Source organism: Panulirus ornatus, chromosome 43 (assembly GCF_036320965.1).
Source record: "Panulirus ornatus isolate Po-2019 chromosome 43, ASM3632096v1, whole genome shotgun sequence".
In the NCBI taxonomy this organism is placed as follows: Eukaryota; Metazoa; Arthropoda; class Malacostraca; order Decapoda; family Palinuridae; genus Panulirus; species Panulirus ornatus.
Genome location: NC_092266.1, coordinates 21033092 through 21052778, shown reverse-complemented (window position 1 = coordinate 21052778; position 19687 = coordinate 21033092). Strand labels below are relative to the sequence as shown.

The window sequence follows — 19687 nt, the reverse complement described above, 5'->3', positions numbered from 1 at the left end:
ATCATCTCAAGAGTGAATAGGGGGTAGAAGTAGAAAAGAGAAGATCTGATCAGATTTTCTGGCAGGCATAAGATTCTCCTTTGGCCTGATTAGAAGGTGAACAGAGGACATTTTTGGAACTGCCTTTTATCAGCAGGCTGGATTAAACTTCTACTTTTGGGATATACAGGATTAATTGTAGTTTTTAACACCTTAAGGTTAGAATTATCATTTTAAAAGTTAGAAACTACATTGTACTCAATATAAACTTCATTGAACTTCATTAGCAGATCTCATGTAAGCCTTTGGTTGTAGGTCGCAGCACTTTGGGGTGAAGATGCTGATGTTGATAGTGATGTTGAGGACACCCCACCAGTTCCTGAAGGCACCATTGAGGTTAAGGAAGATCATGCAGCGGAATTTGAAAAGGAGCTCAGTGAGCAACAGAGGTAATGAGAATGCAGTATCCAGTTGAATTTTTGGAATGAGAATAGAATTAGAAAAAGTTCAGAAACTAAGACTCATTTGAAGATGTTCTTTTTCATATTAGAGTTAAAACAAGAGATATCTATAAGTTGACTACTGTGATAGGTTTGAAAAGCAGATTAAAACAGGAAAAATGCTGACCAGCCTAATGTTTTGATGGTATCAAGGATGTGCACATGCAACCTTGGAGTTTTGTCCTCTACACATCATTACAGTACTTTGAAGAATTCCATGGTGAGATAGATCTGTCTATGCACTAACTCTTGGACGGTAATGTTCATAGGAAAGATTTTTAATAGGATTTTTTTTTAGTCATGTCGTGATAGCGTTTTTCTTTGAAGAGGCTAGGAAGTTGCTTTCATAGAGTCTGAAATATGAAGTTCCACTGTAATATCTTCACCTTTTCTTCCAGTCATATCCAGATGAAAGTGTTGTATAATGCTTAAGGCATCTTTGTAGTTTTCACTGCCTGAGTTTCCTATAAATTCTTTTTATTTGTCATTACTAGTGTCATTTATCTGCACAGATTGTAAATGAGCATTAACAACCTTCATAGATGGTCTTGTAAGAATCTCATAAAACACACAGAAATCTTTATGAAAATGTTTCACATAAAATGCTATCTAAGTTAGCATTATGCATGATATGTAAATTTTATTCATCTGTTGACATGGTATCTTTCACCTCCATTTCTATTTACATCACACTCAAATTGACCTCATTATACAAAGGCATACATTTTTCCTATGCTGTTCTCCTCTGAAATACCTCTAGCCTCATATAGTTAACTATTTTCATATGTCACTTTTGTTGCTTACCTATTTTCCATGCACATTTAAGTATATTTCCTTGTTACCAACAATGTAACATTTACTCTGCATCCTGTATGGCCATAGCATTTTAGAGGGCACCATTCATGTCTCTGTAAATATGAAATGATATTTTCACTCCACATCTTTCTTACATGTTTATCCTTTATTTTGAATCCAGCTATACTACTGTTTTTGTTTTATGCCAGCCTGGACCTAGAAAGACTATGGTTTTACACTGAGGTATGAGAGTTGGGATGACCACTCAATCATGCAAGCTTATTGTGCATTTAGAAATTAGATTCTTCACATTTACCAGAGCTTTCAATGCATCTTAGATTATTTCCTTTGCGATGATTGCTAAGTTTTAATTTCTCTGTCGTAACTGATCACCCTCACATATCTAAACGTTTCAACTTCACTTGTACGTTCCAACCAATATTTAACTGTGATTACTCATCCTTTTCAGAAAACAGGCACCTGGCTCTTAAACTTGAATATGCATTGATTCACCTCCTTCTACACACCTCAAAGTAACCTACTGTTCCGTTTATCTTTGATTCATCAAATAAAAGGGCATCAGCTTCAATGCAGTATCTGTTGAAGCTTCCCTTTTCTTCCACCATGTTTTAGCTGGACACTACAGTCACATTATTGTGTGTTTAGTTGTTGGTTCGTATTAGCTGTGTATTGGAAATATTCTATTTTTTTAAGAGGGGTTGAATTTCTTGTGTGCACAAACTCCCTGTTTTCAGAAAAGGTTCTAGCCCGAACATTTCCAAGTATTTAGTAGTTTGTTGCAACATAGTATAATTATGACTAGGTCACAGGTGAGCTCTGACTATTTATAGGTACCAGCTGAAGCGCAGAGGAGGTGGTAAGAAGAGGAGAAGACGTCGCTTGCCAGCAGCTCTTCAGGGACTCATGGGTGAAGCCAACCTACGCTATGCTCGCTGCGAGTATGATGAAGCCATCAAGATGTGCATGGAGGTTATAAGACAGTTTTCACACTCACCTGAGCCATATCAGGTAACAACAGTTCTAAGAAAATAGTCACATAAAAGTAGAGAAGGGTGAGTATGCAGTTTGGTGGGGATAAGAGGTCGTGGAAAGTGAGTTGGTTGTTCCCCGACAATACAGCACTGGTGGCTGCTTTGAATGAGAAACTGCATGGGTTGGTGACTGGGTTTAGAAGAGTGTGTGAAAGGAGAAAGTTGAGTGTGAATGTGAATAAAAGCAAGGTTATTAGGTTTAGCAGGGTTGAGAGAAAATTAGTTGGGATATAAGTTTGATGGAAAAAAACTGGAGGAAGTAAAGTGTCTTATATATCTGGGAGTGGACTTAGCAGCAAATATTACCATGGAAGTGGAAGTGAGTCATAAGGTGGTGGAGGAGATGAAGGTTCTTGAAGCCATGAAAAATACGTGGAAGGAGAGGATGTTATCTCGGAGGTTAAAATGGGTATGTTTTAAAGAATAGTAGTTCCAGCTATATTGTATGGTTGTGAGGCATGGGCTATAGATAAGGTTGTGCAGAGGAGGGTGGATATGCTGGAAGAGAAATGTTTGAGGACAGTATGTGGTGTGAGGTGTTTTGGTTGAGTAAGTAATGAAAGGGTAAGAGAGATGTGTGGGAATAAAAAGAGTATGGTTGAGAGAGCATATGATATATTGAAAAGGTTTGGACATATGGAGAAAATGAGTGAGGAAAGGTTGACAAAGAGGATATGTGTGTCAGAAGTGGATGGAACAAGGAGAACTGGGAGACCAAACTGGAGATGGAAGGATGGAGCAGTAGGGTGAGAGATGTGCACGAAATAGAATGAATTGGAACAGTGTGGTATGTTGGGGTTGACATGCTGTCATTGGACTGAACTGTGGCATGTGAAACTTTCAGGGTAAACCATTTTCAGGATGTTATTTTGCTTGCCTTTAGGAGGTGGATGTGCTTCCCTTTAGGAGGTTGCCAATGTGTTTGGTATTCATTGTGAGGTGTTTACAAAATGAATAATGGTTTTAACTCGTGTGTGATAAGTGACATTTTCTCGAGTGAAAGTACTTGTGTGAATCATGGGATTTTATCATGTGAAATAGAAAAATTTAGAAGGGTCATCATCTTTAAAGAGGGAAGATATATTTTCAGCAAGGTAAGAAGACAATTTAAGTATGTATTTACAGACTTTAATACCCCCTCTCTAAATACAGATTTGTGAAAGGGAGGGTTGTTAGGGCTGTTTGTAACTTGTGAAAATTTTTAACTTACAGAGGACTCGTTACCATCCCACAAAGTGATTGAACAGTAATTATCCTTCTGAGGTGTATTTCATAATCATGGAAGAGGAAAAAATCCTTTGTGAGAAGCCATTTCATACATGAAGAGTTGGGTGATAATTTCTTCTCAAAGACAGTTTACAGGTTTCTAGTAATTTTGAAACTTGTTCTTTGTAGTGCAGCCACCTTAAAGATAATTTGTTGCTTATATTGGCAGACGTTAGGAATGATATACGAGGAAAAGAAAATGGTGAACAAATCTCTGCAGTTCCTTCTTATTGCTGCATTCCTTAGTCCAAATGCTGAAGAATGGGAGAAGTTGGCAGATTTGTCTCTGCACCAGGTCAGTCATCCTTGACATGGTGTTTTTGTTGATATTCATATTACTGGAATAAGTGCTGTTTACTTTTGTAACATGTATCTCTGTTATTTTGATTCTATTGCAATATACATAGGGCAAATCATATTTGATTTAGAGTGTACGAGACCATAATAGAATCCTTACTCTTGAAATTGCATCTGCAGGAAGACATCCGACAAGCAGTTTTCTGTTGGGGCAGAGCTATTAAGGCCAACCCACAGAATTTGGACTATCACTGGGCTCGATGTGACCTCCTGGAACAGTTGGGAGAAAAGCTAAAAGCTCTAAAGGGCTATACACATATGCTGAAGTATCTCAGAACTGACCAGGGAAAGGTAAGCTGTAATTGCTAAGATGAAGTGACAGAAGTCTAGTGTAGGGTTGGTTGTTCATATATGATGCAAGTACGTTGTGATTATTATGATGAAAGTTTAAAGACTGATTATTCTTTATTTCCTTAGGGTTGTATCTGGTGTCCCTTGATTTTTAAAACCAGATAAGATTGTTAAGGAATAGCTGTTGGTTTTCCAAAATAAGGAACAAAGAAAGGGGCCAAGTGAGGATTTTCTCATCTAATGCTCAGTCATCTGTTCATGACTCTATCTCACTAAAGAGGGTAATGGTGAATATCTATGGGGACAAAAAAAATTAGATGGGAAAACTGTGTTTGTGGAATATCATGCATGGATATGCAGTAAAAATGGCATTAACAAAAGACTTTTAATGGACCAGATGAATTTAAATGTTGTAAAGGCATTTTGATATTGTTAACTTAGCAGTTTCTAAACATTAATGGGCTGTTGAAATTTTTTTCACAGGATGGTCTTAGATTGGCTAAAGAGATTGCAAAAATTCATTATGAGAACAAGGATGTTCATCTTGCTAGGGATGCAATGGAAACAGCTTTTAAAAAGTACCCATCATACGTAACACCAGAAGATGTTAACCTTATGTTAGAGGTCCTGATGCATCAACAGGAACATCTGCGCTGTATTCAAATTCTCATCCTTCATGGGGGAGTGCGACTGTTACATAAGGTAATTGTGTATAAATTCTGTTTAAACTATGAAGTATGTTAATAATTTTCATGCTGTATGTATAAGAGCTTAACTGAAAAATTCAAGATAATGAAACTTGACATCATATTCATGATTAGCTTTACAGTAGTAACCTCACTGCCCACAAGAGAAAATGGTGGTATAATGCAGTAGTTTAATATAGTAAAATCAGTATACCATGAAAGATTTATCTTAGTCATAACTTCATAGTTATGACTAAGATTGGTATACTGATTTTTACTGTATTATCTTAAACTATTGCATTATACCACTGTTTTCTCTTGTAGGCAGTGAGGCTACTACTGTAAAGCTAATAATGATTATGGAGGCTGGATATTGCACCCCAATTTAATGGGGAATGGAGGAAGGAGGTTGCAATGTGCTTATGGGGTTTATTATATTAAATTCTGCTGCTACTTTCATACATTTAGGAAACCTGAAACCCACCCCAGTTAATCTTTGGTTAAATTTCAAAACAATTGTTCATCAAAAGGATCTTTAGCTTTATGTAGACATGGATCTGTAACTAGCCTTATTTCCACTGTTAGGTGAACATATTGTTTGCCATCCACAGTTTCGAGTCTACGTGCTTACAAATAATGTGCGCTATTTTACCAACCATGCATCAAATTTTGAGTATTCATAGCTTTCCATGGTACCATCAAAATTTTTTCCATCCATTGGGCTACTTCCAGACCAGCCTTTGCAGACCACCATTTCTGGGGAAAGGCAGAAAGAATGTCATAACCAGGCAGTGTTGCTATGATACAGTGTGCTAGGATGAATATTAAGGTGGCCTTTAGCATGGCATAGCTAATTGTCTATTTTGTGGAAGTATGAAGCACGCCATCAGGGATAACATACTGCCATCACATTATTACTTTACAGCTTTTTAATGATTTCTTTGTAATACTATAAAATATGCAGTTGTTTTTGAAGTAAAACATACGTATTTGTAACAGTGAAATGTCATTTTAGGGCTTTAGGAATATTTCTAGAGACACCCCCTAATTTCCCATAGGCCTTGTACCATGCCAGCCAGTTTTGCCAGCTATAGGGTATTTCAGGAATGCAACCCAAGTGTTGGCAAGAGACTTCTGCAAAGTCTTTGAATATGATAGGATTCATGGTACATTTCAGCTTGTGAACCTCTTTAATGATATAGGCTGTTTCTAGAAATACAAATGAATTATACCTTTATTTTTTTTTTACTTGATTTGCAAAACTTCCTTTTTTTCCAATGCATCAATTCATAGGACATTGAAGAGGAAGAGTTTCACAAACGAGAGCTGGAGGATCAGTTGCTGTTAGCCACAGAATGTTTTGTCCCTCTTGACCTACTGATTGATCTTCGCACCAAGCTGACTGTTGCCCTTATCCATGTAAAGGCATTTGAATTAGCTGCCCCATTAGTGGAATTACTTATGAAGTGAGTACTAAACATGATCTTAATTGTTTATTCATGAATTTATTTTTTTTAAATCCCAAAAGCAAATTCAGAAAACTAAGTGTTGTAAGAAAGGTTGCACACAAAGCAAAACATTTTTAAGAATAAAATTTCAACTTTGGAGTATGGATAGTTAATCTTTTAGTAATGATTTTTTCCCATTTTGAAAAAGTTGAAGCTCTTAAAAGGAATTACTGGGGTTAATTTTTGGAAAGATTATTTTGTTTCCAGTTGCTTCATATATGTTAATTGTCATTAGAAGTGAAATATTATTGTAGTAATTAGTACTTACTAACCTGGAATTACATATAAATTTCTTGCTCCATTTAAGTCTTGGAAACCATTTTTATATATTGCTAATTAGTTGTTACTTAAGCATCAGAAATATTGAGTTACTTTTGTTTTTCCCACAGATCAAGTAATTATATTTATTTATGAATGACATTTGAGATCTTTCACTCTTTTAATACATCATGACACGTACGAATGTGACTTTAAATGAGGCAGGCTTGGAGAAAGTGGAGTATCTGGGAGTGGATGGAACACTGTTATTTAAGTGAGTCACAGGATGGAAGAATGGGTTAAGATTTTGGGAGTATTATGGAGCATGTGCAAGGAAAAGGCAGTGTCTATATAAGGGTATGTTTGAAGTTACGGTAGTCTTAATATTGTTCTGTGGATGCCTTTCCTGGGCCTTGGATGCAAAAGAAAGGAGAGTGGTGGATGTGTTGAGAGACATATTGGTTATTGACCACATTTACATTTTCTAATATTGAAGATTCAACAATAATGCTGAAATCAATTACAGTCAAGTCATATCAAGTGAAATAATTGAAAAGATTGAGTGGTGTGAAAACATATGAAAAGGGAAGTGGGAAAAGAACAAACTAGAAACGACACAGAAGAAAAATGAAATTTTCTTATGTATTGTTGAAATTTTTAACACTTGAGGCAGACCAGCAAGAGCTAAACAATCTAAACTAGAGAATTGAATCATGACAAAAGGGTCAGTGCCTTAACTTCTTTCATGGTAGTCCTTCAGTGGGCAAGTAAGAGGTCTCAGTTGTGTTAAATGTGTCATGTAGCACTATGGTTTGTTACAGTACACTTCACATAAATCATATACAGAACTTAAGTATGAAGTTGTTTATCACGTGAGTTGCACAAGTTCGTGAGTGAATGTGAAATTGAGGGACACCACTTTATTGAAGCGAAAATCTTAACATTCATTTTGTGACATAATTGTCAGGTACATTATTTTCTTGCATACTTTCTAAATAAAATGTAATAATTTAACTAAAGTATTTTCATAAATTTATCATATTTGATATAATTATCACACCCTTGTGGTAAGCCTTGCAGTTAACTGAAATATGAATTACAGTTCATAATGGATTACATTTTTATGTACAGGATATTTACCATGATTTTATTTCATCAGCGAGTCTGAGGAAGAATTTGGAGACTTGTATCTAGACATAGCAGAAGCCTACAAGAGTGCTGATTACCATGAAGCAGCACTGCCTATCCTACACCCACTGATAAACTCGAACCATTACAATGTTGCAGCTGTGTGGCTTCAGTATGGCGAGTGCTTAGCAGCTGTTGACCAAATGGAAGAGGCTGCTCAGGCATATAGTCAAGTAAGTAACTACCCACATGTACCTATGATGAGATTTTTGCCATGAATGACAGCATGGCTGACACACTGTTCACACCACCTGATTTGTGTGTTGAATGACTCTTCTCTTGACCATGTCTCCTTTTCCTACCAATTCTGCAGCTACTCCATTGGCAGAATTGTTCTCTGTTCATCTGGTATTGTTTCAACCATGAGTCTAATCTTCTCTTGAATGTTTTTGTAGTAATTCTGTGTATATTTCATATTTCTTTTACATGCTGTGGTGTAGCTGTTAAGTGTTTCTGACCATGATGCACTCACAGGCTGCCTTGGTCAAGTGCTTAGGTTCCAATCCTGGTTGTGCCAGGCAGTCCACAGTAAATGGGCTGGGGTATATCCCTAGGGATAGGGGAGAAATAGATACTGCCCACATATTCCCTGCGTGTCGTAGAAGGCGACTAAAAGGTGTGGGATAAGGAAGCTGGAAATCCTCCCCTTTTGTATTTACTTTCTAAAAGAAGGAACAGAGAGGAGGCTCAGTCATCTGTTCTTGATGTTACCTCACTAATATTTTAATTTTTCTTTATTGATCACCATTACCCCCATTAGCAAGGTTGCACCAGGAGCCAGATGGAGAAAGACCCATCCACTCATATACAGAAATGAATATATATATAAGAAAAAATATTTTATATTTATAGGGAGGTAGCACCAGGAAACAGATGAAGAAAGACCCATCCACTCATATACTTACATATCAACATCTATACATACACATACATATATACACTTGTACATACTCATACCTGCTTGCCCTCATCCATTCCCAGCCCCTCAGGAAGCAGCATCGCCCTGGGAATAGGGTAGAAAGAATACTTCCCATGTATTCCTTGCGTGTCGTAAAAGGCGACTAAAAGGGAAGGGAGCAGGAGGCTGGAAATCCTCCCTTTCAGTTTTTATTTTTCCAAAAGAAGGAAGAGAGAAGGGAGCCAAGTGAGGATTTTACGTATATATGTTGCGTTAATTGGATGGCCTTGATTAGGGCTGCAGTTGCCCATGCCATCTCAGCTAACAAAAAATAAGGATTATTCTTTAATGTGAATGCCTAATGTGAATCTTTGAAATCTTTGATTTATTTCCTGTAACTACTTTCGACTCAGTGACACTTATCTTCGTTTTTTTTTTTTCTGGTTTAAAACATTGTTTCTTAAATCTCTTGTTTGTTTTGACCGTATTTCATCATACATGTATCTCGCTACAGACTATGATGGGAGTTCCTGGCAGGAACGGGTACCACAGATACAGGTAGAAATAGAGTAGAGGCACCTCTTTTCAACCCTAGCTGACACTGAATTGGTTAAGCAAGTGAAACATGCATCTAGATATCATGAAAGTGATTTTCAAATTCAAGGGTTGCAAGTCTTCTTTGAGGAATTTAGTATCTTTGTCTTTAGCCAGACTGTAGGGTTGGGGACCATAAAATGTATATGTGTACTACATGCACTTAATTTACCTTAAGTAAATGGCAACAGTTAATGAACTTATTATTTTGTGTAAAAAGGTAGAGCATCATCGGTCCTTGACGTCAAAGTATGATTTTAGTACTGAAATATTATGGGAGCTTCATATAATTATTGTCTTCTCTGTTCTCTTTCTATGATGGTTGTAGGAGACTTTTTGTTATACAAATGGGCACAGGTCTTCTTCATCTTTCTGTGATGGATGCAAGCGTCCTATTGTTGCACATATATGTGCATGTCTTATACTCTAGTAATGTACTATCTGTAGTAATCCATTACCTTTGATCTGAATTCAAAGTATGGTCTTTACTGAAAGATGCCTCTAGATATTTTTCTTCCTTTTTTAGGTTGTACAACTGGCTCCACAACATGCAGAAGCCAGGTTAACTCTGTCTTCAATTTTGCAATCACTTGGCCGTTTGGATGAAGCTCTGCTCATCCTGAATCAAGAGAGTGACTCTCAGCCTCTGGATTCCCAGCTTCTGTATCAGCGCTGCAAGATTCTCCTGGATCAGGGTCTCGTTGATGACTTCATTAATGCTGCAAAGTTGCTTTTCCGCAGACATTTCATTCATATCCGGTAATATTATTTGCAGGGTGATTTTACACTGGAACTTTGCATTATATTTCACATTTTGTTACCAAGTCTTCGTCTGTCTAGAATTTTGATTACTGTGATTCTCACTTATACACCAACAGGTTGTCTGTGATCTGCCTTTCCTTTGTCCTCTACCCATTTCACCTTTCTGCTATATCCCATTTCTCTTCTCTTTTGTTACCAGATTTCCCTTCTTCCTTTCCTTTTACCACACTTCCCCCCCCCTTTTTTTTTCTTTTTTAGTTGGGGTGAGACAGGTAAGATGGAGAGAGTGCAAGTAGGCAGGAATGAGAGAGTTGCAATTGGGCCCACCTTTTCTCGTTTTAATCCTTTCATTTTTCTTTTCTCCCCCATCCTTAATCTCTCCTGTTGCCGTACAATCTCAACCCTCTCTCTTACATTTTCCCTTTTACATTTATCTCCCTCCTCTCCAACACCTCCTTCTTGGATGAAGAAAAAAGATGTTAGAAAAGAGTAAGCAGGAAAAGAGGTGTACTGCCTGTGTTCTTCCCCTCTTTCTTTCACCCCTTCCTGTTCTTTCCTTTCCTCAACCACCTTTTCCTCTCATATTTAATCCATCCCTTTTTCTCTCCCATACTTGATCACTGGAGGAAAAGGAGATTGGGAGAGAGGGAGATGGGGAAAATACGAAAGGACCATCTGTTCTCCCTCCTGCTTTATTCTCACTCTTTCTTTCCATGTTATTAAACTCAGGCTGAGAGTGAGACCAAGGGAAACTACTGTAGCCCTTTGAGGATGAAAAGAAAACTAGAGGGATGGCTAGAAATAGTTCCAGGCGAGTCTATGATTGACATCTATGCAATGCACTTCACTACAGAGATTAATAGTACATCTATTCCTTGATGTTCATTCAGGTTATGATATTAGGGGTCCCATAAGTAATTAAAAACTGTGAAGACTAATGTTAAGGCTTTTGGGGAAAATGAGATAAGGGTCCAGAACTTTTTTTTGTTATTGAAAAAAGTAAAAAAAATCCCCCCTGAAATAAAGTATGCACAGTACAATTTTTTGATTGAATAATGCAAGCACTTAAGAAACTTAAATATTATGTGAATGATCTACACTAGGGTATTGGCAGGTAACATTGTGGTAAACAAGCAGATGAGTTTCATTATGTTCTGGCCTAAAAGTTGTTGCCATATAGTTGTCACAACTCTGCCATCAAGAGTGCAAGGTTTTTTCTGTGCTGGGGTATAATTGTAAGGTATGTAAGACTTGTTATTGTGGGTATTTTGCTATCATATTTTCAGCAGTGCATTTTAATATGCGTTGAAAATGAATACTATACTGCATTCTTTTTCAGTAAGAATTTATAAAGGAATACAATATTTGACTTTTTTCTAGGAATGTCTCCATTGCATGGTGAATGAATTTAAAATTTATGCAATCAGTAAATGATAATTTGTTCCACAAATAATAGCAAATCCCATGAGTGGACATGGACATAGTGTTGAAGCATTATGGTAAGGGATGAGGGTTTTAAAAGTTTAAGTGCCCCCTAAACTCACAAAATTGGTTTTGTTATGTTTAAAAGACTGTTTTCACTTATCATACAATGAAAAAAAAGGCAGTTGTATGAAATGGGGAATGTAATTTTCATAATCTGTAAAATCAATGTAACACCTTCAGAAGGTGTTTCATGATGCTAAGTTGCTATGGAATAAAGTAATTACAGTATTAATTTATGATTCAGCAAAACTTTCCATCGTGAATTATATTCGTTAACCCATTCTTTCCCTGTCCTGTATGACTTAAGATTTTTGCTTGTGCTATATTAGATTTCCATGAAGTAACAAAAATCATTTAATAATGGCAGAATAGCTTTTCATCATATATTGTTTTCCAACAGAAATAGAGATGAAGCAGAGGCAATGCTGAGCAACAAAAAAATAAGTAATAAATACGAGGCTATACGGGAACTGCGTCGTTCTAAGAATGAGAACCTTGAAGACAATGGGCCAGCATATACAGGACCTGATGTACCACTAGATGATCAGTGGGATCTCTTTACTACTGTATGTAATATTCTTCACGAGAAGAGCAGGTTTGTTACTGTGGCACAGAGATATTTTCTAAAAAATTTTCTTTTAATTCTGTTGATAGTGGTATATTATAATTGTTGAATAAATGGATCATGCTTATAATTGGCTCTCTGGTAACTTTGATGCATGAAATATTTTGTTCTATTTCTCAGATTCGAGGAGCTGGAGAGAATGACCTTTAGTGCCCTTGGATCAAAGGAATTCATGAGGGAAAAGGAACGTGCTCGAGAGATAGAATTCATGTGTCTGCTGGCATGCATTTACAATGACAGTTCTTATTTTGCTTACAACATCATGAGGGAACTAGTGATAAAAAATCCAGAGAATCAGAGATGCTGGAACCTGCTTAATCTCATAATTTCTAAAGCTGATGATTTTCGACATAATCGTTTTTTGCTACGTCTTACTCACAAACACCCAGACTTGGTTGCATTAGGATTACTTAATGGTCACAATTGCTTAGTTGCAGGTACATATAAATATTCTTTAGCAGAGTACACTCAAGCATTTAAACAAGACCCCAGTAATCCCCTAATCCCACTTATGTTAGGCTTGACTTTCACTCATATGGCATGTCAGAAGTTCAGTGGCAAAAAACATTCCTTAGTAGTGCAGGCATGTGCCTTTCTAAACACGTATGTAGAGATGCGTGGGGAGTGTCAGGAGTCAATGTACAATTTGGGACGAGCCTTTCATCAGCTTAATCTTCTGCCACAAGCGATCCACTATTACAAACTTGCACTGGATTGCCCCACTGTAGAGGAACCACCAGAAGGACCCAGACTTGACCTATCAAGGGAGATTGCCTTTAACTTAGCTCTCATTTACCAAAACAGTGGCTCTCCCAGCTTAGCCAGAATGTATATGTACAAGTACATTAGGGTCTAGATTTCAATAGGAATAAGTTTGTTCATATTGGAAAAGCAAGTAGCTTTTGCTTGGTGAGGAAAGAATACATTCCTTGAAGTACCTGATATATTTTTGTTTATGTAAGGTTTATACATTTCTAAAAAATAATATCTATTTATATATCTGATGCCTGTTCCTTCCAGGAACTCCATCAAGGGGATGGCCACAGCAAAATACACAACACACAAACACATAAACAACACACACACACACACATAACATCCACATACACACACAACAGCAACACATGCACAACAACAACACACACACAACATCAACCACACAAAAACACAACACATACACATAAACAACAACAAACACACACAACAACAATGCACAACACAAAAACAACCCACACACACACAAAACAGCAACACATGCACAACAATACACATACAATCATGTAAACAACTCACATATGCACAAGAACAACACACACACAAAACAGCAACACACAACACAAACAACAATACAACACACATACAACATACACAACAGCAGCACATGCACAACAACACAAACACACATGCATGCACAACACAAAAATAACCCATCCACACAACAATACAAACACATAACTACAAAACACATGCACAACACACAAACAAACAAAGCCACACACACAACCCAAAAAACGATACATCCACACACACACACACAATACAAACATGTGTACAACAATACAACACACACACAACAGCAACACATGCACAAGACACACAAAACCAACGCACATACACAACAATACACATTCGATCACATAAACAACTCACACAACAACAACAACCACAAAATGAAAACGCACAACACATGAACAACTAAACACAGCAGCAACACACACATCAGCTCATCCACACACAACAATACAAACACATAAACAACTATAACAACACACATGCACAACATCCACACACATGCCTAACAACAATACAACACAGAAAACCACATACACACCACCACACACACAACCAACAGTACATACACGACAGCAACACACACATGGAATATCCTTGCTTGGCCCCCTTCTCTTTTCTCCTTTTGGAGGAAAAAAAAAAAAAAATAAAAGAGGATGGGAGGAGTTCCAGCCCCCCATATATATATATATATCCCTGGGGATAGGGGAGAAAGAATACTTCCCACGTATTCCCTGCGTGTTGTAGAAGGAGACTAAAAGGGAAGGGAGTGGGGGGCTGGACATCCTTCCCTCTTTTTTTTTTTTTTTTGTAATTTTCCAAAGGAAGGAACAAAGAAGGGGGTCATGTGAGGATGTTCCCTCTAAGGCCCAGTCCTCTTGTTCTTAATGCTACCTCGCTGATGCGGGAAGTGGCGAGTGGTGTGAAAGATATATATATATATATATATATATATATATATATATATATATATATAATATATATATATAGGTAAAGAATAATACATGGTCTAATGGCAAGACAAATTGTGTAATTGCAAAGATATATTGGACCATGTATGATTAATTTTTTCTTCAAAAAAACGCAATGAATTTTCTGTAGTTAATTTATATGATTATTCATCAAGGTATATTAAAGTAGGTGTGTACTCTTTAATATTCCTTCAGTTACTGCAACAATAAATACAGGAAGTGTGAAATTATCCATCAGGCTGTACATAGAAATATGAAGTTATGCAGATATAAGAGGCTTGTATAGTTTATGAAATGCAGCAAATGCAAATACTTAAGCAACTCTGAAGAATGCAGAGGACATACCTTTATGTACAGACAGAATGGTAGTAAATGCATACCTGCATGGATAATAATATGCTAGGAAAAATTTGTTTAGCTTGGATCAAGCAAATCAACATATCAGACACCTATATAAGAGCAAACCCTGTATTTACATACAGGACATCAAATTCTTGGTAACACAGAAACCACATTTTTTTTAAATTGAAATATGGAAGAGCCCGGTAGTAACCTAATTAGACAGACAATTCATCACAAATAATACACAAAGGCAAACAAGTATACATAATGATTTTAAGATTAAATTGCAGCTCTTGGTTCATGAATTTCATATGGCTAGTCATTATTTTATGTAATACAAGTTCAAAGTATATTTATCATGTATTATAGTTTAAATCATAGTTTCCTACACAATTTGGAATATTGAATAACCATATAAATGTATATATTGTTCTGGAAGATTTGGCTAAATTTCTAATTGCAAAAGTATGGTCATCCAGGCTTATGGGTCTGTACAGTATATACACATATTGCAGAATTTATGCATATACTCAAGCAACTGTAAAATGAAAGGCACTAATCTTTATGTACTGACACACAGGTAACAAATATGTACTTACAAGAAAAAGGCACAAAAAATTTTAACATGCATCAAGCAAATCCAGATCAGACACCTAAATACAGTAAACAAATATTGTATTCACACAAACAGGACTTCAAAATCTGAACATACAGAAGCATGTAATAATAAGCTTGAGAAAACATGCCTTTGTATGAAATATTTCAAGCAGTTACTGCCAAAGTGGGTAGTGGTTGGTCTGTACTGAATGGTGATGGACAGTGGTACTCCACTGTGATGTTGAGATTTAAATAACTAAGTACTGGCACCTGATGAGGTGGATTGTCTCCAAGAAACACGTGTATATAAAATTAACAAAAATTGTATGAACTATTGAAGTATCACTTCACCTCATAACTTTCACCATTTACTAGTGTAATCATATCTATGTTAGCCGAGGTCCTAATAGAAACCATATTGTTTCCTGGATGAGAGCAAGCAAGTACAAATATGTGAAGCTGCAGAAGCTGGTGACTGAGTTTGGTAAAGTGTGTGAAAGAAGAAAGCTGAGAGTAAATGTGAATAAGAGCAAGGTAATAACCTTGCTCTTATTCACATTTACAGAAGGGTTGAGGGACAAGTCAATTGGGAGGTAAGTTTGAGTGGAGAAAAACTGGAAGTAAAGTGTTTTAGATATCTGGGAGTGGATTTGGTAGCGGATGGAACCATGGAAGCGGAAGTGAGTCACAGGGTGGGGGAGGGGGCAAAAATTCTGGGAACGGTGAAGAATGTGTGGAAGGTGAGAACATTATCTTGGAAAGCAAAAATGAGTATGTCTGAAGGAATAGTGGCTCCAACAATGTTATACGGATGCAAGATGTGGGCTATAGATAGGGTTGTGCGGAGGATGGATATGTTGGAGATGAGATGTTTGAGGACATTATGTGGTGTGAGGTGGTTTGATCGAGTAAGTAATGAAAGGGTAAGAGATGTGTGGTAATAAAAAGAGTGTGGTTGAGAGAGCAGAAGAGGGTGTTTTGAAATGGTTTGGGCACATGGAGAGAATGAGTGAGGAAAGATTGACAAAGAGGATATATGTGTCAGAGGTGGAGGGAACGAGAAGTGGGAAACCAAATTGGAGGTGGAAGGATGGAGTGAAAAAGATTTTGAGTGATTGGGGCCTGAACATGCAGGATGGTGAAAGGCGTGCAAGGAGTACAGTAAATGGAACGATGTGGTATACCGGGATCGATGTGTGTCAATGGATTGAACCAGGGCATGTGAAGCGTCTCGGGTAAAACCATGGAAAGGTCTGTGGGGCCTAGATATGGAAAGGGGAGCTGTGGCTTCAGTGCATTACACATGACAGCTAGAGACTGAGTGTGAATGAATGTGGCCTTTGTTGTCTTTTCATAGCACTACCTTGCGCGCATGCGGGGGGGAGGGGGGTGTCATTTCATGTGTGGTGGGGTGGCGACGGGAAAGAATAAAGGCAACAAGTATGAATTATGTGTATGTGTATGTCTGTGTATGTATATTTTGCATCTGTGGACGTGTATGTATATACATGTGTATGTGGGTGGGTTGGGAATTCTTTTGTCTGTTTCCTTGCACTACCTTGCTAACATGGGAGACAGCGACAAAGTATAATAAATATAAATAAATAACATATATATATATATATATATATATATATATATATATATATATATTATTTATTTAATTTATTATACTTAGTTGCTGTCTCCCACGTTAGCAAAGTACCGCAAGGAAACAGATGAAAGAATGGCCCAACCCACCCACATACAAATGTATATACATAAATGCCCACACATGCACATATTCATTCATACCTATACATTTCAATGTACACATACATAACACAGACATATATATACACATGTACACATCCCCACTTCCTGCCTTCATCCATTCCTGTCACCACCCCGCCATGCATGAAATGGCACGCACTCCCCCTGGCGAGCACGCAAGGTAGCACTAGGAAAAGACATCAAAGGCCACATTAGTTCACACTCAGTCTCTATCTGTCGTGTGTAATGCACCAAAGCCATAGCTCCCTTTCCACATCCAGGCCCCACAGACCTTTCCATAGATTACCCTAGATGCTTCACATGCCCTGGTTCAATCTATTGACAGCAAGTTGACACCGGTATACCACATCGTTCCAATTCACTCTATTCCTCGCATGCCTTTCACCCTCCTGTATGTTCAGGCTTCGATCGCTCAAAATCTTTTTCGTTCCATCCTTCTACCTCCAATTTGGTCTCCTGCTTCTCCTATTCCTTCCACCTCTGACACATCTATCCTCTTTTTGTCGATCTTTCCTCACTCACTCTCTCCATATGTCCAAACCATTTCAACACACCCTCTTCTGCTCTCTCAAACACACTCTTTCTATTTCCACACATCTCTCTAACCCTTTCATTACTTACTCGATCAAACCAAGGAATAAGGCAAAAACCAAAAGATACAATTTTAATGTACAAACAGACTTGTAGGAAATACATAATTGATTGGATAATCTTTTTTTACATACAATAACTGAGATATTCCATATTAACGTGCAAAAAAAAAAATGTACAAGAAATTCTAACATACATCCAACAAACCTCCAGACCATAAACGAAAATATGTCAAACAAATACTGTATCTCTACACACAGACCCTCACAATCTTAACGTACAGAACAACACACCTTAATCTGCTGATATGACATCACGACATGTAAAAGAAAATAGCAGTGCTCTAGTAAGAAAATTAGACTGAAAAAGAAAAACTAAACTGGAAAAATAATATTTGGTCTGGAGAAATGTGCACACAAGAACATACCTTTGTATGAAAAGTTTACAACAAATGACAAGTTGAGCAATATATTAAGATTGTATATCAATACTGTTAACCATTCCAAGTACATCTGTAATCTAGTTATACTCTTTCTTAACAGTAGTAATTTTCTGTGATCACTGATAGGTGGTATACATAATATTATTATTACTATGTAGTAATTTTACAGCAATAGTTTAAAAAAAAATATTTTTTCCCTTTAGTTATTAGATTTCACTTCCCTGTTCATGAATTTCAAGGGAATGGTTTAATTTTTATGTAATGATCAAAGAATAATGGAATTTATCACCACATAATTCAAATGGATTATGTATACCTGTTGTCACATAAAATCATGAGTTACACAATTTGGAGTACTGAAGAACATCATTATTTTGAAAGATTTCGTCAAACTTTGCAAATATGCCAATAGCATCTTTTCTGGGCATAAATAATCTGCCAAAATACATATTGCTCTGGTTCTCTGCCTTACTCACTTCCTACCTTAGGAGTCCCTTCCAGTCTTATGAGGCTCCTGCAGTAAATGAATATTTTGGAATGAACATCCAATCTTTCTCAACCAGATTAAGATGGCATATTTTGCAATCTTAAGATTCTCTGAAAAACTTGACATACATATGCAGCCTGCTTTGTTTGCTGCGGCATTTTCCTTAGCAGCCCAAGTTCTGTTCAATTTACAGTTAAATTGTCACAATCACTAACAGTCACCAGTCTCTTACCATCCACTTTCATTTTTACCCACATCAGTTGAACCCACTTCCTTACACTCATTTATACTCTCCTACACCTCCTGCTTCAGCAGTTCTGCTACTTCCTTAGCTCATCCTCTCGCAAATTCCCTTTATTCCCAAGATAATTCCAAAGCATTCGTCCCACATATCCTTAATCTTAGTTTCAGTCAGACCCAGAACATCCTGGTTTCTTTCCTATCGACACACATTTAGACGTCTAACCCCAGACTGAGTCTTTGAGGAGGACGAGCACTCTCTGCTTGGCTCCTTCTTCTGTTCCATCTCTCAGATACTGAAATACATGAAAGTCAGGGTTTCCAGGCCCCGGCTCCTCCGACATGCTGGGAATATGGAGGTAGAATTATTTCTCCCCCACCCCAGGGATAAATGTTAAATGTTGGGACTTAACACAGTTGGCACATGAGGTTGCAACTGATTCCCTGTGCTTGTGGCTGGACCAACAATATACCTTTTGCCTTCCCTTCGTCATATGATGGCTCTAGCAGCAACCAACCATACCTTGAGCCACAGGCACTATAAGTGTGTTTGTGGTCTTAGAGGGAGTTAAAAGTTTTTCAATCAGTGGAAGTACTATGTCAATGGCCTTAATGACACTGGCAGTTGACAGGCCTAAAACTCAACCAACCACATAATAATACTATGGGTGCACCCTCTCACCTCTAGGATAATGGTTCTAGTGATCACT

At 37.3% G+C, this 19687-nt stretch overlaps 1 protein-coding gene across 2 annotated transcripts in view; it reads left to right on the top strand.

Moving 5' to 3' along the window:
* LOC139762377 (general transcription factor 3C polypeptide 3) overlaps nt 1-15776 on the top strand; it is a 28450-nt gene extending 12674 nt beyond the window's left edge. The window contains exons 6-15 of one of the 2 annotated variants that reach the window (XM_071687180.1): nt 295-428; nt 2126-2303; nt 3762-3887; nt 4070-4240; nt 4724-4942; nt 6220-6392; nt 7852-8053; nt 9899-10131; nt 12020-12214; nt 12365-15776. In XM_071687180.1, coding sequence (XP_071543281.1) covers nt 295-428; nt 2126-2303; nt 3762-3887; nt 4070-4240; nt 4724-4942; nt 6220-6392; nt 7852-8053; nt 9899-10131; nt 12020-12214; nt 12365-13100 — 2367 coding nt within the window. In that variant the 3' untranslated portion in view covers nt 13101-15776. The remainder of the gene's footprint in view (nt 1-294; nt 429-2125; nt 2304-3761; nt 3888-4069; nt 4241-4723; nt 4943-6219; nt 6393-7851; nt 8054-9898; nt 10132-12019; nt 12215-12364) is intronic. The other variant, XM_071687179.1, reaches the window with a different exon arrangement.
* Nucleotides 15777-19687: the final 3911 nt, after the last annotated feature.